This window comes from Cebus imitator, unplaced genomic scaffold (genome assembly GCF_001604975.1).
Source record: "Cebus imitator isolate Cc_AM_T3 unplaced genomic scaffold, Cebus_imitator-1.0 Scaffold22, whole genome shotgun sequence".
Lineage (NCBI taxonomy): Eukaryota > Metazoa > Chordata > Mammalia > Primates > Cebidae > Cebus > Cebus imitator.
The window spans coordinates 273,076-294,457 of record NW_016107337.1 but is presented as its reverse complement, the minus strand read 5'-3'; the positions used below and the strand labels follow the sequence as shown (position 1 = coordinate 294,457).

At 40.0% G+C, this 21,382-nt stretch overlaps 1 protein-coding gene and 2 pseudogenes across 1 annotated transcript in view; all 3 read right to left on the bottom strand.

The window, feature by feature from the left end:
- Nucleotides 1-21,382, bottom strand: part of CNGB3 (cyclic nucleotide gated channel subunit beta 3) — a 158,980-nt gene that overhangs the window by 71,197 nt on the left and 66,401 nt on the right. Inside the window, exons 4-7 of the mRNA XM_017521803.2 lie at nt 17,008-17,162; nt 15,057-15,206; nt 13,961-14,169; nt 673-723 (exon numbers count right to left, since the gene is read on the bottom strand). Coding sequence (XP_017377292.1) covers nt 673-723; nt 13,961-14,169; nt 15,057-15,206; nt 17,008-17,162 — 565 coding nt within the window. The remainder of the gene's footprint in view (nt 1-672; nt 724-13,960; nt 14,170-15,056; nt 15,207-17,007; nt 17,163-21,382) is intronic.
- Nucleotides 4,306-7,268, bottom strand: LOC108299449 (annotated as a pseudogene).
- On the bottom strand, nt 7,380-11,668 carry LOC108299447 (annotated as a pseudogene).

The following is a 21,382-nucleotide window of genomic DNA, read 5'->3' as shown; positions in this document are numbered from 1 at the left end:
GGGGTTTCACCATGTTGACCAGGATGGTCTCGATCTCTTGACCTCGTGATCCACGCACCTCGGCCTCCCAAAGTGCTGGGATTACAGGCTTGAGCCACCGCGCCCGAATTTGTATTTTTAAACAAACTTTGAGGCCACTAAAGAAGTGTGTTTGAAGTGGAAGGCTAGAGTTCACTATTTCTCAGAGTTAGAGAAGGAAGTACTTTGAAAACATAAAACATATGTTTTAGGAAAGGAAGATTCCGTGTTATCCAAATAATTGGCTCTCTTCTAGTAATAATTTTTGTTTGAATATATGAGAACAAGAAAGACGCAGGAGTAGAAATAATTTTGCAAAACTTATAAACATCATACTACATGAATTGGGGGCTAGAATTTTGTAGACAAGACAAAGTATACAACCCATATTTATTGATATGAAAATTAAATTTAAATGTGGACACTAACTTATTTTTGTCTGCCTAATCTTATGTTGAATTACCCATTTTACCCATTTGCACATACAAGGAAATATATCAAGTAATTATTGAGAGGCAAAAACTTCAGGCTTATCTTTGTCTCATAAAACTTCATATGTATAAACTTTATTTGTAGAAATTTATAGATGGGACTTAAAGTCAAAATGATAATAAATTACTTGAGCAATTTTGAAATTGTTTATGAGTCACCTACCTGAAATTTTGTAGAACTCCTGTAGTGTTTCCTTAGCTCATTTGAATCCACCTGAAACACATTTGTATTTTAATTAATTTTAGCCAAGTTCATCAATTTTTTTCCTGCCTTGAAATTTATATTTATAACTATTCCTCTCTGCTGGTTCCTTCCAATCTTAGCCAATAAATACTCTCCATATTTCACATTTTAAAACAAAAAATGTTTGGCTTTCGTTTTCTTCTTCTTATTGCCCTATTGTTTGCCAAAGTCAAGCTTCTCAAGAGAGTTGCTGCCTACCTGCCATACTCTATATCCTTCCCTCATATTTATACTTAACTCACGGCGATTTGGTGGCAGTTTGGCTTCTTCCCGCTTTTCTCATTTCAGCAAGGCTAACAGTGCAAAGCCACCAACGACTTCCTAGTGATCACACCCAGAGTATCCTTTATGGCACTTAGCACCCTGTTATGGCACTAATCCTAATTTAAAATGACACATATATTTCTTGGTTCATTTATTTAAAATTAGTCTACTCCATTAAATGGTAATCTATCTGAGGACAGGTTTGATTTTGTTTAGCAACTATATTTAGCTAGTGCCTGAAATATACTAAGCGCCCAATAAATATTAAGTGAATGAGTAAAGAAATGAAGAGATGAATAAAACCTTTGAAGCGTTAAAAATTTTTTTTGGACATTTTTTTTTCCTTGTAGCTTTTTCTTTTCAAAGAATCTGTAATGCCACTTTTAGTTTAATTCTTTACTTCCTACTTTTCAATGTTCTTCTTGGATTCTTGGGCTAGTCATTTAAAAGCCAACATTCCCCAGGATTTAGCTCTCTTCTCTTTTCTATTCATACTTGCTTCCTTGGAAATCTGACTCACATTTAGTTTCAGAGATTACCATGTGGGTTGATGCTAACCAAATCTCTACTTCTACCTCATATCACTGTCTTGAGCTGTTGATGGGTAAGCAACTGCCCATTGTTTTCTTCACTTAACAAATCCACTGCACCAAACCTGAATTCATCATCATTCTTCATTTCCCTTGAGCCAAACTGTGCTCCTCCTCCTGCTTCTGAGTATGCTATGAACATCCTCATGTACACTGCATAGTGGTCCCACACTGTGTAGTCTCCCTCAGCCCTCATCCAACCAGGGGAGGCTTACTTTAGGAAGGAGATGCTAATTCTGATTCTTCTTCCTAAAATTTTCTCATGTCCATTCTCTCCTTTCTGTCACTGCTCTCTGCCTCTAGTATTGTTCCCCTTGATCCATTCTACAGTGGCAGCCAGATGATCCCTATAAATCAGATCACTTAAAATCTCCATTTATGTCAAATCCTGCAACTCCACATGATTTTAAGAAAAAAATGCAAGTGCCTTTTCAGAGTTTACCAAGCTCTACTTTCTGTTTCCCACTCACTTCCTGGAGCATCCCGGAACAGAACCCACTCTGTTTAACAGTCCCTCAAATGCATCAGAGTGATGACTTTACCCATGCTGTCCTAGAGCTCAGAACATGTTTTTCCTTTTCTCTTATAGAGGTAAAAGGTGCAGATAACTCCAACTCATTCATCAAGGTTTGGACTAAGGGTCCTCTCTGTCAGATGGTTTTCTCTGAACCTCATAGCACCCTGGACATGACTTTTCACAACATAAAATATCACTTTTCTTTTGTTGGTCTGTCCTAAACATTCTGAGGTATGTAAGAGATTAGGGTCCATCTCTTTGTCCTTTATTTCCTCAGTTCCTAACACAGTGTCTAATACAGAGTAGGTATTCAATAAATGTGTGATAAGTGATAGATGACTAGAGTTTTCAGACCTAATATTATGTAGCCATAAAGAAGGATGAGTTCATGTCCTTTGCAGGGACGTGGATGAAACTGGAAACCATCATTCTCAGCAAACTGACTCAAGAACAGAAAACCAAACACCACGTGTTCTCACTCATAAGCGGCTGCTGAACAATGGGAACACATGGACACAGGGAGGGGAACATCACATACTGGGGCCTGGGGAGCAATAGTAGTGGATGGGGGGATTGGGGAGTGATAGCATTAGGATAAATACCTAATGTAGATGACTGGGTGATGGATGCAGCAAACCACCACCATGACATGTGTATATCTATGTAACAAACCTGCACGATCTGCACATGTACCCCAGAACTTAAAGTATAATGAATAAATTTAAAAAATAAAAGCAAACAAAAGAATTAATGTGAATATTGGACTTATACGTTTCACTTACATGTAATAAGGGATTTTCTAAGTGCTCTTAATTAATTGAACAAAGCATTATAACTTGGGCACATGGAAGTAGCATCTTCTAACAATTATCATTCAGGTGTCTGGAAGTTTTAAACTGCTGCTTAAGCAATGTTCAAGATTGGTTAGTCAACTCCCCAGTTTCTCACCACACTACTGACTTTTTTGGCTATAATTTTTACCCATATACACATAATAAATTTTACAGAAATATATTAGAAAATATATGACATGCTCATTTAATGATTTTTACTGTGAAACAAAATAGCTTACTGAGCCACAGGTAGACATAGACACAGATTCAAATAAATAGCCTTATAAATCATGTAACACAAGAGTAAAATCTGTCACTTCCTTCAAAGCTTATATGGGACAGCCAGATTCATATCAAGTGCTAGACAGTTAAGTTAAAATGCCACCTCCACCCCACACCCAGGAAGAATGTTCTTAGCACATTTGTCTGTTTACTTTCAAGGTTGTCTATGATACTGTGATTGAATAAATGTAAATGCAACTAAAACTTGCTACATTAAATGAAATGCCATACAGAGATTCTTAAATCTATCTTGTTTAGAGCAGTAAATAAATTTGGCCTCATTAGCCTTATGAGGATCAGCATGCTTACTGGTAACAATTAGGTGCTTATTTTTGAAATGTCACCGCACTTAATTCTCTCTCCCTTTTTTAAGCCTCATCATTATGCCAGCAACATTTCTTCAGGGGAGGCTTACTTTAGGAAGGATGTGCTAATTGCACCTAAATTCTTTTCCAACAGATAGTTTTTGAAGAAGATCTACTCAGGTGTTAGTGTATTTAGGTAGTATTCACCTCTTCTTTTTTCCCTCCTATGGCTAAATCCATTTATTCCAAAATAAAAAGCAAAATAAACAGGAGTTGCATCACCAGGGCTTCACGACCCCATCCTTCCCTCCTTTCTCTGTCCCATGCTATCAATAAATAAGTTTCCCAGCCCCAAATAATCATTAGAACCTCCTCCCCATGTGCCAGCTCCAACCTCCTCTATGTACGATACAGTGGGTGGCCCTACCCCCAGAATATACAAAATATTATGCAGATACGATATGTACACTGGGGAAGGGGAGCCACCCCCAGCAGCCCATTCCCTTGCCGGGTCTACAGTCAGTCCATTGTCCTGCCTCAGCTGCCTCTCTGAGTAAGAAAATGGAGCCCCCATGAGGGAAAAGTTGCTTTAGTGAGAGTAAGGCCATTAGGGAGGCCACCAGGCTTCCTCCAAATAAATAAACTCTATGAGCCTCTGGCTCTTAAATAACAGCAATAATCATCCAGAAATTAAGGACTCAGCCCTGGCCAAGGTGGCAAAGGGTCGGCACTTGTTTGTCTCCCCCCATTACGCAGGGGTCTTATCTTGCTGCTCTAAGGGTAATGGGGTGACTGGGAAGGGCTGGTGTGGAACTGGTTGGGGCACAGCCTCTGGCCCCACTTCTCCAAGCTTTGCTGACAGTGGCCAGCTTTTGGATGATGGTAATCTTCATCTCTTTTTCCAAAAATGGAATGCAGGGGTTTCTGCCCAAGCCTGGGCACTCTTGGGGGTTCTGCATCTCAGGAAGCAGCTGCATAATCTGCTGTGCAGTGGGATTGTCGCGAGGTGGAACCCTCCCGGGCCTCTACTTGTGCAGGCTCCACTCTGTGGGCAAGGCTCATCTGGCAACGATCACCCAGAGCTTGGACTCCTGGAGCGGGCTCATAAGCAGCGTTCTGGGCAGCTGCCAGGAATTTGCCATGCCACTTGCTGCGGTCGCCCACAAGCCGCAACCCCAGCTCCTGCAGCTCCAGCAGCTTCACCTTCATCTCCTCATTGTCCTGGGCCAGCCTGCGAATGTACTTCTTCCAGGGCCACAACTTCAGCACTGGCCTCTGGCTCTGGTACAGAGTGATGTACTTTCTTGCGGAAGCGCAGGGCACAGATGCTGGGGCCCCTCTGACTGCCCTGCAGCTCCCCCTGCCATGCCCTGGCCTCCCCCTCACTGATGGTATCTGTCTCTCCAGACAGCTGGATGCGGTGACATTCTAGTTTCTCTGCCCACTCCTTCAGGTCCATCTTCTCTTGCATGAGCTCCATAAAGTGGCTCTGCAGCTTCTCCATGGCCCCTACAGGGCCCAGTGGGTCTTCCCACACACAGAATCACCTTCGGTCCCTGGGGCTAGGGCTGCTGCTTCTGGCTCCTTCTAGGCCAAGGCCACCAGGTGAGCCAGGCACTGGCAGTGCACCCTTTGCTCCTTCAGCTGCCCACATGGCCGTGCCTGCTTCTCCTCGCACTGACTACAGCTGAGTTAAAAAATGCCACCATGGCCTCCCTACTCTCCAGGTCCTCCAGGATGCTCAGCATGAGCCGAGGTGCCGTTTCCTCCTCCTCCTCACTGTCTAGTCCATCTCCTTCCTCATGGGGAGCCATGAGGCTCAGCTGGGCTGGTAACTGCTTCTTTTGCTGGGTGGCAGCTTCCAGGCACTCCTGGGTCTCCTGCAACTCTTGGCAGGCCATCTCGGGCACCACTTTGCCCTGAGCTTCCTCCTGCAGCAGCTGGTCTACAAGCTGGGTCTACAGCAGTAACTGCTTGTGCAGCTCCTCCTTTTCAGGGGTCACCTGCTGCAGGTGATCCAGGTACTGATCTTGCTACTGCTTCAGACTCTGAGCCTCTTGGCTCTTCAGCTCCACCACCTCCTTCAGCTCACCCAGCTCCTTCTTGACTTGCTGCTCCAACTGCAGTGTTCTGGTGATCTCCGTGTTCTTATTGTTCAGCTTCATGAAGCTGCTCTGCAGCTCGGCCAGCTGCTCCTTGAGCTCTCTGTTCTGGGAGACCACATGGCTGATGATGGTGAGGTCATTCTGCATGGTCTCCAGGGTTTGCCTGCACACCTCCACCTGCTCCTCCCAGAGCTTGGCCTTCTGCTTCAGCTCCTGCTCCAGCAGCCTCTCTTCCTGCTCTCAGTTCAGATGACCCAAGCCCTCATTTTCTTGTACATGGGCTTGGAGCTGTCCTTCCAGACCCTGCAGCTCCTTCCACAGGCGCTCAGCCTTCACTTAAAGCTGCTGCTGCACCTCAGAGGGCCCTGCTGGGGGATCCATGGGGAGGAGTTCACCCATCTGGCTCCTCAGTTCAACCAAGTTCATCTCTAGCTCCTGTACCCGATTCCTGCTGTGTTCCCTCACCTCCCTTAAATGTGTGCACCTGCTCTGACATTGGCTGCATCCTCTGCCACCACATGGCACTCCCTCCTTTCAGATTTTCAGCATACTGATCTTTCAGTGACTCCATAACCTGCCCCAGGTGTACTTCGAGCTGTGCCTGCTCCTCTATGGCCTGTTGTAACTGCTGGTTAGCATCAGGGGCTTCACACTGGCTTGAGGGCTGTTGAAGCAGGAGCTTGGCCCTCTCCAGCTTCTTTTGCAGCTCCTCCAAGTTGAGGTGGATGCCTGACTTCTCCATCACTAGGTCTGGAAGCTTCTCATTTGGTTCTGAGTTTTGCTGCTTCAGATCCTCATTGCTTTTGTTGTTCTTGTATAACTCTAGCATCTCTCTCTTTGTTTAACTCTGTTGTACCTGTCTGCCTTCCTCTGCTGCGTAGAGACAGCAGAGAGAGCCGGCTCCAACTTTCCCACATGCTGCTAGGAATACTACAGGCGGCTGGTCAGATCCTTTGACTCTCCTTCAGACTGCCTGAGAGCATGCTGAGAGCGATACAGGGCTGTCCATAACTGCTTTCTTGGACATGAGGATCCCTATGGTCTGAATTTAAACCTGTAACTGCTCCCTTTTGGCTCCCTGCTTTTGGTTGCTTTCTTTCTTTTCTTTTTTCAGCTGATCCAGAATTTCTTGGTTCTGCTGTTTCTCCAGATCTTTCAGGTAAGCAGATGATGCAGGGCCTTCCTCATTGAAAGGATGTAGACTCAGAGGCACGATCATTGAGCTGTTGGGAGAGTTGTCACAGACTCTTGGTCAATGAGAAAGTCTTGGTTTCATCCATGAGATTGGGACCAGCATCAGCATCATGGTTGTGAGGTGCCGCCATGCTAGTGAGACTGGCACTGGGAAAGAGACACCACCAGCTAACATGGTATCATGAACAGACAGTTGTAGGGGACAAGCATGGTCTTTGGGTGTATCCTCAGGTGAGTGGCAACCACCAGAAGTGGTTGCCTCAGGGTTACTGCCATTTTTTAACTTTCTCCTGTTTTGCTCCTGTACCTACAACAGGGCTGTTTCTGTACTGATATTCTCACACAGCCACAGCCAATTTGCTCTGTCAGATTTCTTCCAAAATCACAGGGCAGGGAGGGAGGTGGGGCTGGGGCCACATCAGCATGATCCTGGCAACCACTGCTAAACACATCCAGTCATCTGCCAGGCAGCTGTGTGACTGAGCCAGAGGGGAGGTACCCAGGGCCACACTAGAATGCAGAATAGGGGTGTGGCCTCAATGCTCTAAGCATGGCCAGGTGGCAGCATGTTCAGAGGGATCATTTTTCTCACATATTTGTACAATGGAATTATAGAATTGTTGGGCTCTTGCTAGATTATATTGATTCTTATTTCCTCCAAACTGCACTCTGGCTTTGCCTCTGTCTAATATGGCATTTATTTGCCTGATGACTGATTCTATTGAGTAGGCACTGCTACAGTGCTGTTTTGTGAGAAATTCCATACATGCTCCCTCACCCAATACATACCCTCCTGAGAGAACAGGTAACACCACTCGAACAAATGGAAGATCAAATGGAAAGTTATCCTGCTATTCTACAAAGTCTGCAAATCTTGATACTAATAACTTGGTAATTCAGTTTAAGGTCCTTTTCATAAGGACAGTTAGCTCAAGACAATCACATTTTTCCCAGGCCTGTTAAGAAATACTCCTAACCCAGGGAAAGCCCTTCTTTCTGGTATCAAGAGCCATGGTCCAGAAACACAAATCTAAAAGAATTTCAGCCATTTACCTCCTACATCATCCCCTCCCTGAAGTTCTACTTTCCTATTTTTTTGTGTTTTGTTTTTGGTCTTGGTGCTTCATTCATTCCCCCATATGAATCAGTAAAAATGTAGCCATTAGCAACTTCAGTCAATACATACCAGTTTCATTCTTTAGAAAGATAACCCAGTTGACAACCACAACAGTTTCTTCAAAGAGAAGCTAAACAAAATATATTCTATGCTTCCTTTTTCTTTTAAGATCTGAAGATCACTATGAAAAGGACTATCAGGGTCAAACTTCCAAAGTTCAACATGCCAGTCATGTACTGTCATTTATGTGTTCCACTGAGAATAAATGCTTCCAACAGACCCAGTTTATAACTCTGTGATCTGCATATGTCCCTGAGCTCTTTCATAAGTTTACCTGAAGCGTACACTGACGCAAACACCACACCACATTTAAATGGTCTTGCCTTTGACTCTTCCTAATTTTCTCTAATATTGCCAAATTTTCTTTTTCAATTCCTTCATCCTCTGACTTTTTTCCACTAATAGGTTCTTCTTGCTTCATCTTGTAGTGATTTAAATCTTCTATGGCTCCAGACATCTCTTCTTCTGTTTTCCCATTCTGACCCATGGGTAATGGTGATCTAGCGTCTCAAACATCCAGGTGCTTAGGAAGGTTATGTAATCTGCAGAGTTCACATATCAACTACTTTAATTGCTGATAAAGGTAATTGTTGTCCTTAGTATCTTCTAGATGTCCCAGAACTGATGTCAGGTTTGGGTCATCAGAGTCCACAAATCATATTGGTGAAAAAGATGGATAGAATTTTTGGAATCTCCAAGAGGCTCAACCCATCATGGGACAGTCCTGGCTTCCATGATGGTTTGTCCACAGGAGATTTGGCAATGTGTAAATGTTCAGGAGATCGCCGCTGTCCCCATCCCACCCACCACTGCGAACTCTGCCTGCAAGGCTGAACATGGGGTTCCACTGAAGCTCTTTGTGAGCTTGTGCCACACTGCACAGCGTGACCAGTATTCACTTCTGATAAGCAATATATAGAAACTTTATAATTTTTCACAGGACAGATGGAAGAAGTGTTTCAAAATAATGCTACCTGAAACAGTTATAATGCCAATTAGATAATCATTCAAGGAAATAAAATCCTTGAACTGAGATTACCATTCATTCACTCCTTCAAACATTTCTTGAGTGTACTCTGAATTCCTAGGATAAAGAAGTGAATCGAATATGGTCCCTACTCTCAAGAAACTTATCCTCGGGTAAGAAAGAGAGATACATAGACAAATAGGAGATAAGAGGGAAAAGTGAAGTGTGTGGACATCCATTCATTGAATTCCCTTAACAATCAACTGTGTATTTTCTTCATGCCCGACCCTGAGCTAGGTGTCTTATTCAATCTTCATAATAGGTTTATGAGGTGGGTACTGAGATAGCCAGGTGGGAGTGGGTTGCTGGAGAAACTTCAACCAGCCTGCCTATTGAGGTGGAGCTTTGGAAAGTTCCTGACATTTGCAGTAGGGAGGAGCCTGGCCCCTCCTCTTCCTGTGTGGAATCTGGAATTGGAACAGTGTGTGGGAAGCTCTCTAGCAAGGGCTCCAGCCTTGTGGAGGATCCCTGTAACCGCCCCCCGACCCCACTACCCCTGCTTTTAACCTTTCCACCCAGTAAAACCCTGCTTCACTCACCCTTCAAACTGTCTGTGAGCCTAAATTTTTATTGCCATGGGTCAGACAAGGACACCATCTTTAGCTGAACTAAGGAAAAGTCCTGCAACAGTGCAAGTATTCCCATTTTAGGGGATGAAAAAGATTGTATTCAATGAAAGGGTAAGTTTAGTTTCTTCAAGTTAACACTATTAGCAAATTTCAGAAGTGAAATTTGGCCCTGGTCTGTTTGTTTCTACTGCTTCATAATTAGCCTAATCGATATTTAATAAAATTAAATAATAGAATTATGAGTAAAGTGTATGAAACACAAAGAAGAGAATGGTTAATTTTCTTCAGATTGGTTTATAAAGAGCAATTGAGAAGATTAAGTACCAAAAGCATTTGATCATAAAGGAAGACCTAACTGACATTGTAACTAGATGAAACTGAGGATTTCTGTGAATTTTGTGATTGGTAGGTTTAGCAAAGGGTTGTGGATATGTCTCTTATCTAAATAACCTTCACTGTCATTTCCAACTCAATTTCTGCTATCTATAAAGGAAATTACATACAAGAGACATTTTGTTCGACTTCGTTTCAAAATTCTGTTCTCTTTGTAGCATTACTTCCAGGAGACAGATTTTATAAATAAGTGTTGTGAAAAACTTGTAAGCCCTACTGGTTTCTAGTGTGGCTGTTAGTATCTCAATCTGTTGTCTGTTACTTGTTTGTTTTCCTTGGGCAGTTAATAGTTCCATCCTCCAGTTATGGTGCATTTATTTAATAAATAAATAAAGTAAGTAGATGTATCTACCTAGCAACTGTAGGTATTTAATAAATGTTTCTTGAATGAATGAATGAATGAATGAATGATTCAGTAGTGTATACCAATGGTGGCATAGATAGCTAAATAGATAACTCAATATGCATAGTCTTCTTAACAAAATGGAATCAAATTTCAAAGGCAGCAGCCACTTACGCTAAAGAAACCATTAAATTTCTTTTGAACAAACAAAGCAATTATTTCCTGCTTTATATTTGTAGCTTATGATAATGCATTTTAAATAGAGCCCATTGAGTATGTTTTTTGCTGGTTATTTTTCTTGGTTTTAACACTTCATTGTGTGCAAAGACCTCTTAGAAAATTGAAAATAAAAGTCTCCCTTTACTGATTTTGTCATTTTCCATTTATCAAACATTGATTTTCTCCCCCCTTGTGAGTCTAATGGAGGTTGAAATTAGTGTTCCTTTTTTTGTTGTTGTTTACTTCTTATTTGTACACCATCATCATCATTCATCAAGCTGCCAGGGAGCTCTGGCTCTGGGGATGGTGCTGGTGAGTTAACTGATGCTCTAATGTCCGCACAAAGAATATTTTGAAGAGACTTCTGCTACAGCCTTGGCTTTTGCCTTTAGTATTTCTTTATAGGAATGAGTTCAATAGAGAAAACACTTTCCAGAAAATAAAAATTTTTAAGGAAGAAAAAATATCAAAACTATTCCTTTCAGCTTTTTGATAATTTAAGATCTTCTGAAGATTCAACAGAAAATATTAAGATTAAGCAACCTAACTGTCTTCACTAAAGTTCTACATGAACCTAAGGTGCCATATATGCACTCAGTCTGCTCTTCCCATTGTGACATTGCAGGACATACTCTGTGCAGCCCTTGCTGAGCCTTGTGGGGAGGATGGCACACTGGCCACAGTTGGAAAGGAAGCATCCTTCTAGTTAGCTGGGGAAGGGGTTTGGGGTAGTGGTTATAAGACTTGGGTTTGTGCTTGTGAAAATATATTTTTCTGTTTCTTAGATTGATTGGATTGACAATAGAATTCCTTCAACATTGAGAATAAATCCAGGAGAAGAGAATTTCTCCTAAGGGTAAGAATGCTAAGTTCTTAGGAAGGGCACTGCGTTTGATCATGAGAAATCGCAGGTGATAAATTTGGAAATTAAAGAATAAAAAGAAGATAGACCCATACATGCCATATTCATTAAAAAACAAAACACCAGTGGAGGCGTTCTATGTACTTGTGATTTGCTCATATCTGTGAGGGGTGTGGCTACCTCTCTGTGGCTTGGCTGTATTGATGGAGATATGGATGGCTCGTTGCTCTCTCATTCTCTCACCACATTGAATAATAGTATATTTTGCAATGGTGGAAATCTTCTGTGCTGTCCACTAGACACATGGGTGTTGAGTGCTGGAGATGTGAACAATGTGGCTGAGAAACCTAAATTTTTAATGTTATTTAATTGTAATTAATTCAACTTTAAATTTGAATAGACGTATTTGCCTAGTGGTCACCATATTGGACAGTGTGGCGAATCTACATTGATTAAAATGGTCATGACCATACAATAGCCACAAAACAAGTGAAAAAATCCTCCACATCACTAATCACCAGAGAAATGCATATCAAAACTCATACAAGTCAGAATGGCTATTACTAAAATGTCAAAATAACAGCTGATGCTGGGAAAGGCTGCAGAGAAAAGGGAGCACTTAAAAGTGTTGGTGGGAGTGTGAACTAGTTCAGCCACTGTGGAAAACAACTTGGAGATTTCTCAAAAACCTTAAAACAGAACTACCATTTGACCCAGCAATCCCATTACTAGGTACATATCCAAAAGAAGACAAATCTTTGTAGCAAAAAGACACATGTATCTGCATGTCCATTGCAGCATTATTCACATTTGCAAATACATGAAATCATTCTAGGTACCTATCAGTGGTGGACTGAATAAGGAAAATGTGGCATGGAATGAGATCATGTCCTTTGCAAGCACATGGATGCAGCTGGAGGCCCTTATCCTAAGCAAATTAATGCAGGAACAGAAAAACAAATACAGCATATTTTCACTTATAAGTGAGATATTGGGTATTTATGGACATAAAGATCAGAACAATAGAAACTGGGGATTACTAGGGGGAAAAGTAAGGCAACGAGGAAGTGGGAAAGGGTTGAAAAACTAATTATTGGGTACTGTGTCCAGTACCTGGGTCAAACCTCAGCATCACCCAAGATAACCAGGTAACAAACCTATATGTGTATCCCCTGAATCTGAAAAAAAAAAAAAAAANAAAAAAAAAAAAAGGGCCATGAAAGCTTTGCTTTTTAAGTTAGGCTTTCCCAAAGTGTCCAGGCCTAAAACCCTGTGCTTAATTACTCTACTACATGCAGGCACTGCACTCAGTTCCAACTAAAAGTGATAAACAAGGCATAGTCTGTGTCCTAAAATCTTACAGCCTAGTACTTTCTCTCAACACTCGGCTATCTGCTAAGAAGGTTGAGTAGGTTCTAAGGAGTGAAATAATACCTATCTTACTTTAAAAAATATTGAGGTGAATAGTAGACTGTAATGTGATAGAAAACAACCACTTCACAGACTGTTTGAGGCTTGATTACCAGAGGAATATATGCTATATGTTAAATGGTTTCTTCTTTTAGTACTGATAATTGATACATTTAAAAAACATTTAGTTCTGGCAGAGTGTGGTGGCTACATGTGTGTAATCCGAGCACTTTGGGAGGCTGAGGTGGGTGGATCACCTGAGGTCAGATGTTTGAGACCAGCCTGGCCAACATGGTGAAACCCCATCTCTACTAAAAATACAAAAAATTAGTGAGACATGGTGGTGCATGCCTGTAATCCCAATTACTTGGGAGCCTGAGGTAGGAGAATTGCTTGAACCTGAGAGGCAGAGGTTGCAGAGAGCCAAGATTGTGCCATTGTACTCTAGCCTGGGCAACAAGAGTGAAACTCTGTCTCAAAAAAAAATTAGGTAAAATACGTGTATAGTTTCAACATTTCAGATTTGGCACTCTCTTTGTATGTTCAAATATTGGCAAATTCTGAAAGACTTGCTAAAATGAACCTGCGTGATTATAGAGGCAAGGCCTGGGTTAGAATCCTGGCTCCACTACAATCTAGCTTTGTCCTTTAAGCAAATAACCTCCCTCTCTAAACCTGGGTTCCCTCGTTTGTAAATGGGGCTAATAACATCTTTTTCATAGTGTCATTGAAAGGATTAAGTGAGATATTATAAATAAATTAACTAAAACAATAATAATAGCTGACATTTAATACTCATTCACTATGCACCAGACACAGTCTAGGCACTGCACGGGCCTCAATTTATTTAATCTAACATTATGAAGGTGTTTTTGTTATTTTCACTTTAAAGATGAGGAAGGTAAGACACAGGGAGGTGCATGTTCTCCAGCACATTGTGAACACTCAATGGCTGTTTTGTCATTGTTTTATTATTATTATTGCTCATGATTTCTTGCAGTTATCCATGCAGATAGCCAGTCAAACATTAAATAAAACAATGCTGTTAATTTATTTTTTGTAACCCAATTAGATGTTATTCATTTTTCAGTTTCTACCTTTCCCGAACCCCACTTACTATTATGTCTCCTCCTCTTATAAACTGGATTCTGGGCTGGATTAATAGTATATCATAAAGGTAGATGATGTCACATATGATGTCCACAATAAGCCAGTAGTGTATGTTGTCTGGAGTTTGATATGGGAAGACGAGGCGCAGTGGTATAAACCAGCAGTTCCAGTTATAGGCAAGGGTGACAAGCAAGAGCCACAAGAGATAGAGTCGATCTGGAAAAACAGCAAGTGGGGCAATCCAAATGTCATAGAGCAAACACAAAAAGAATTCTCTGGCTTAGTTTGGTGAGCTTGGGGCACTACCCTCTAGAGAGTGATTTGCCACAGGAGGATCTATTAAACATTCAACACGATTCTGTCTCTGGAGCATGAGGCCCCGGGCTTTAAAAGAGATGTTAAATGATCTTATCAGTTCTTCCAAAAGTGGACAGTTTCCTTCCAGTCTCCTGGAGAAGTGGCTGCTCTGAGTCTGTCCCCACAGGCAACTGCGTTATTTGGATCAGGAAAGAGGAATTTCAAGAAAAGTCAGAAGGACTTCGCACAGGCATCACTGCAGCCACAGATCTTTAGTTCATTAGCAGTTAAGTTGCAGGATTGATTGCCCAGAGCAGATGGCAGAAAGACCGCCTTCTGCCAGAAGGGGTATGGCACTGAATGGGAGGGCACAGGATCAGCCCATTAACGTAGCCCATGTCCCTTCATGCATAGCCCTTCTCAGCCTATGGGAGGCCGCAGGGAAAGCTTTGTTCAATTAGAATAATCGACAATTGTGAAACCATGGAAGAAGACTGACACTTCATTATAATGTGTGTGAATGTCAGTGTACATATTGTAACGTACTTTGGGGTCTTAATTTCAAAGGTAATCAGGAACAGGACAGGATCTGGACTGCTTTTTAAATATAGGCAGGAATATTGTATTTCTTGTCTTCACTAAAGATGAGCGAATGATCCTTTTCATGTTATATAATTTCAATTCTCCTTTCTAGTTAGATCGAGAATATGAGGTAAGGAAAATAGAAGCTATCTGTGACTTTGAGTCACAGGGTTTCTTGGTGATAATCAGCCCTCCCACTCTGATAGTTCACCCTTTGATAATACCTGTGTATGAATCTATACTTTCTGGAAGTTTAAGCTGCTTTAAGTACTCTGTTAAAGGCATCTTCTTGACTTTGAAACATAACAGCCTGTAGTAATGTTCTTCTGTTGGCTTATCACTTTCTTTTACTGGTGGTACAGCTGTAGGCTTTGCTTCATAGGAAAAAAAAAAGATGAAACATTTAAAGAGGTTGAGTTAGCTTAGTTAAAAACTTAACTTTCTTAATCAAACACCACATGATCTCACTCATAAGTGGGAGTTGAACAATGAGAACATATGAGCACAGGGAGGGGAACATCACGCACTGCAACCTGTCAGGGTGGGAGACAAGAGAAGGGACAGCATTAGGACAAATACCTAACACAGATGATGGGTTGATGAGTGCAGCAAACCACCATGGCACATGTATACCTATGTAGCTAACTTGTATGTTCTGCACATGTGTCCCAGAACTTAAAGTATACATATGAAAACTTGAATTCCTTAAAGTCAGAACATTCATGAATCTTCCTTTTTTGATACAGACAGATGAAGCAAAACCTTCATGACATTTAAAGTAATGACATTTATTTCACTCTGTGTATGTGTGTGTATAAAAAAATCATCTTAAAGTATTGCATATCTTAAAGTATATGATAACAGAATAAAATAGTAACATTTATGGAAGTATACAGGTAATGAAAACACTGGAATTTGGAAATATGTAACAGATTTAAAGCTCACTAATAAAGTGTCACAAAGGTGTTACAAATAGAATATTTTAAATACAAGCTTGATTTTTACATACTTTGGAGCATAAATGAAGTCAGAGATCAGAAACACTGCAAATGTACATCAATTCACAGGTTTTTGTTTGCTGCTTCTTTACCATCACACAGATCACAAACAATATTCTTTTCAATATATCTTTACCAGACTATAATTACTATGATTTCTTTTAGCTTCTTCTGTTTAAAAGGAATTGTTACACAATACACAGTGTATTTTGAAAACCCACATTCTCTTATATAGAACTATAAGGAAGCTCAATTCAATCCCCTGTAATTATCAACTTGATTTGCATTTATATGTTAAACAACCAAGCTTTGATCTATTATTTTTCTGTACATATAAAAATATTTTACACAGATGTAATCATAGTATATATTACTGCTGTGCTCCATGTTATCATATTGATTATTTTTTCATAAACACATTTTTGTAATTATTAGGGAGATTGATAACAGTCTCTCCCCTTATGTGATTAGTGTGTTGATGTCCTTTGATCTGTCGGATACCCAGGTAATATTCCTGTATTTTTATAATACGTACTTTGCATAATATGGGTATTTTAAATATTTACAATAAAATTTGCTATAGAAGATACTGTTTGTGACCTACACATATGTACTAAGCCTTGAGGTCACCTGTGGCAGAATTTCCTGCATCTTTTGGAGGATTTTCTCCTGCAGGTTTACTTAAAGTGCTGGGGAGGTAACAGTATCAAGCCCCAGCACCAGTCAGTTTCCTCCTCTTCCATTCAGATAATTCTCAAGTATGATCCACAGTTTTTCAGCTGTATAAAGCCCCAATGGCACAGCAGTGATCCTCTTACTTTTTTTCTTTTTTTAAAGTTTTTAAATAAATTTAAAAGGTCGGGTCTCACTGTGTTGCCCAGGCTGGTTTCAAACTTCTAGGCTCAAGCTATCCTCCTGTCTTGGACTCCCAAAATGCTGGGATTATAGGTGTGAGCCACAGACCCCTGACCAGTGGTCCTCTTATTTACCCATCTGTACTGTCTTGACTTTCTTCTCTGTCTCACCACTCTCACCTTCCTGGATCACTCTCAAAATAAACTGTACATAAATCAATTTCACAGGATCTGCTTTTGGGAGATCCAAACTGAAACATCTGCAAAACACAGGTCCCCTCATCACTTCCTTCTTCCCAGTACATGGGGAGAACAATGCTTACCAGGTTTTGGGCTGGCTTCGGGTGAGGAGAGATCTCCCTCTATCAACTTTCTCTTGTAGATGGCTGTTCTTTGACGCATTCTTTTCACTAGGTTGTGTAGTTGAGCATCAGCATACTCATTTATAACAGGAGGTTCAGGCGGTTTGTTTTGTGGGCTAAATGAGAAAAAAATGGCAATAGCAATGGGCCCACGAAGAGATAGATACAGTGAAGGATTAAGTCTTTTCACCTTACTTATATATTCAAGATTATTAACTGCCCCTTTTTGCAATTGAATAGTACAATTCAAACATTAGGTTTACTGAAAATAGTGCTGGTTGAACACAGATTTGTTATTATAAAAATTGGAATCCACAAATAGCAAGTGGTCACTCTTGACCGTATTGGATCTTGATGATGGTGATTCTGTCATTACATTGTATCACTAGAACAAGTAAAGCTACAGATGGGGGTGCAGGCAGATGCCTAAGATGGCCCCAAGATTCCCTGATCCTTGGTATATGTGCCTGCATAATCCCAGGGACAATAAATATGGTGGTTTTAATCCCATCAATAGTCCATGTTATATGGCACAGTAGATAAGGAGATTACATAGGTGGGCCTGATCTAATACCAGGCCTTTTAAAGTAGAGTTTCTCCAGCTACTTTAAGAAGAAGAAGGCATGAAGGCAGAGATTTGAGGCACAAGGGAGATTTTACTTGAGAGAAATCCTCCATGGCTGATCGTGAAGAAGAGGGTCACTTGGTTAGAATTGCATGAGGCCTCTAGGAGGCTGAGAGTGATTCCTGGCTATCTGTTCACGAGAAAACAGGGATTTCAAAGGTACAACTGCAAGGAACTGACTTTGCCAATAACCTGAATGAGCTTGGAAGTAAATTCTTAACCAGAACCTCCCAATGAGAGCCTAGTCTGGCCTGGTCAACACCTTGATTTCAGCCTTGTGAGACCCAAAGCTGAGAACCCCGCTGAGCATACCCAGACTTCTGATTGGGACCCATTTGCTAATAACTGGGTGGTTTTAATTATTTATTTATTTATTTGTTTTATCTTCAACTTTTATTTATTATATTAAATTACTTAAGTTTGTGGTAATTTGTTATGCAGCAATAGAAAAATAATGTAGCTGCTGTGCTTCAATGAACTACAGGTATGTACCACCACACCAGCTAACTTCGTATTTTTAGTAGAGACAGGGTTTCACCATATTGGTCAGGCTGGTCTTAAACTGCTGACCTCAGGTGATCCACCTGCCTTGGACTCCCAAAGTCCTGGAATTATAGGCATGAGCCCCCATCCCCAGCCAATGAACTTCCTTTTTGAGAAAATATACAAACAAATGAGCATGGAGTGTAGAGTAGACATTAGGATACTTCATCAAGACCTGAGTTTCCTCACAGATTTCCCTCAGAGCTCTCACGCTTTATCTTCCTTCCAATGTCTGACATGGGGTCTAATGGGCCCACATAGGCTCCATTCATTCTCATTTCCGTCCTTCTCATCTCACCTCCAAGTGATAGCCCATGAGGTTCACGGTGGATCTGGGTAACTTGTAGATTCCACTTAAGACAACCTTAGTATGAGTATGAGCCTCTCTTCATGAACCTCTTTCCTACATGGCCCACAAATATATCACATCTATAACTGTTTATAGATTCTAAGACTATCACAAAGGATTGCTGGTGACCTGGGAGAGAGAGAGAGCATGGAATAAATTCTTCCTCAGCTCTTTCAGAAGGACCAACCTTGAAGTCAGGCTTCTGGGCTCCAGAACTGTGAGAAAATAAATACCTGTTGTTTTAAGTCACACAGTTTGTGGTAATTTGTTATGGCAGTCCTAGGAAACTAATGGAGTTAGCAAAACAGATAATTATGATACCATATGGGCAACTCATATGGAAGCATACATTGTAAGAGAAATATTAATACATTCAGTTTAGTAAATGTTAAACTTTAGGTGTAAATTAAGAATCAAGATCTCTTTCAATCATTTGGTAGAGCAAGCAGTTGAGAATTGGGTCTGGAAATTGGAAGGGAGGACTGAGCGGTAGATATTGAACTAGGTCGAAATCCCCTGTCAAGAGGATATGGTGAGTGATATAGTGGATGAGATTACCAGTAAAAGCCTGCACTGAACAAGAAAAGATTGGGAAGTCACAACCTTGGAATTTACTGGCATTTACAGCATATTTTAAAAGGAATGGAGAAGTAGCAATTAGACAGATAGATCTAAAAGAGAAAAATGTCACAAAAATCAGGGAAGGTAAGAATTTAAAAAAGGAGGCCAGTGGCATCTCATGCTGCACATAAAGTGAGTAGGTAGGGGCTGCAGGATATGGGCAAGTAAGAGTTCACTGGTCATCTTTAAGAACATTGGTTAGAGAGATGTGTAATGCCAGCAAATGCTGTCATTTTCTTCCCATTTTTCTTAACCAGTATTTTGTAAAACAGGTATATAAAATCTGTTTGCTCTCTAAATAGTATTTTGAATTTCTATTCATTATTTTTGTTTGCAAACTTCGTTAGATTTCTTTTAATTCTTAATTAAGAATTAATTAAATTAATTAAATTAATTAAATGTCTCTATTATTAAACACAATTACAGGCATACCCAGTTTTAGACTGCATTCTAGCCCGGGCAATAAAGCAACACCCCTGTTCTCTCTCCCTCTTCCTCTTCCTCTTCCTCTTTCTTCCTTTCCTTTATTCTTTTTTTTTTTTTTTAATTTTTTTTTTTCTTTTTTTTAATAAAATAATTTTTTTTTTTTTTTTTTTTTTTTTTTTTTTTTTTTTTATAATTTTTTTTTTTTTTTTTTTTTTTTTTTTTTTTTTTAAAAAAAAAAAAAAAAGAATTAATTCATTTTTCAGCGACTTAACTAATTTCTCAAAAATCCCAGTTGGTTCAAGTTTCTTTAAACCTCCTTTTTCTATCTTGTTGAATAACAGATAGGAATTAGGCAAAGAGCATTATATTCTAATTTGGGAGGTTTTTAGGGGAGAAAGGAGCAGGCCCTTTTTCTTTTCCCATGTTTAGGCAATAATTAATAATAAATTCAGAGAGCTGCCCTCAAAAGTAACATCTAAAAAAAAATCCCACTTTAAGTACATGAATATTTTTGGGGGAATACCTTTGAGTGCAAATAGCACAAAATTATGATTGTTGCTAAAGTATGTGACAGCCTACCATAAAGCCTATACATTTTAGGCAAATTTGGGAAAGTATAGATATAACTCAACCAAGTCTCACTTCACTCCCTTTTCACATTCACCCCTAAATGCTGTTAAGATTTTGAGTTGTTTACCACATTTCACTTGCTCATTATGGTATTGTTTGTACACATCAGTTTTTACATATGGCAATGTACATATGGATGTTATGATGCACAGTTTCCTAACCTGACTTATTCATGATCTGTATAGAATATGCTGCAATGAATTTATGGTACCAACTCTTGTTTCCACACTCTCTGTTAATAGCCTACTCTCTAGAGCATTTCTTTTTGTTAATCTGGAAGTGCTAGAGATGTGTCTCTGTTCTTTATTTTTGTTACTAGTGAATCATATTCGATTGGCCCAAAAATGTAATGGTACCTAATCCTGTTAAAAGTTAGGTAACTATTTTAAGGCTAAAGTAACAAAAAATATTCCGTAAGTTGTGAAATTATATTATACACCCATATGTACACATACATGCCTATTTACACAAAAAGCAACACACAACCAATGGCAGTGCTTCCCAACTCTAAATGCAATTGAAAAAAGGATGAATAAACATATCGGCATAAACATAGTCATAATACTAATACATTTCATTTCAGGAAGCACTTAAAATTCCCCAATGGCTTTAGATATTCTTTTAAGAGTAGGGAATAACATGTAGAGTGACTGTGTTTTTACCATTTTTTTCTCCGTAGAGTAGCAGCCTGAAAGGGCCAAAGAATGTTTGACTCAATGTTCCTGAAAATTGGTGTCTTGGGGAAGTTATGAAGTTGTTTTGAACATCTCATTCATTTATTCAACTAATATTTATTGTGCACTTAATTTGTACCAGGAAAGGTCATCATACTCTGTATTCACTTTAAAGATTTTTACTTAACATTTCTCTCATTTTGCACACACTCTTACATTTGTTCTTACTTATTAGTTTGTTTATTGATGTTTTCTTTATTTAAAACTTATTTCATTAGAATGTGTTGTGAACTAAATTTTGTTTCCCCCAAATTCATATGTTGTAGTCCTAACCCCTAATGTGATTGAATTTGGAGATACAACCGATAGGGTGGTAATTAAGGTTAAATGAAGTTATAAGGATAAGGCCCTAATCTGATAGGATTGGTGTCCCCCTCTTTTTTTCTTTTTCCTTTTTTTTTTTTTTTT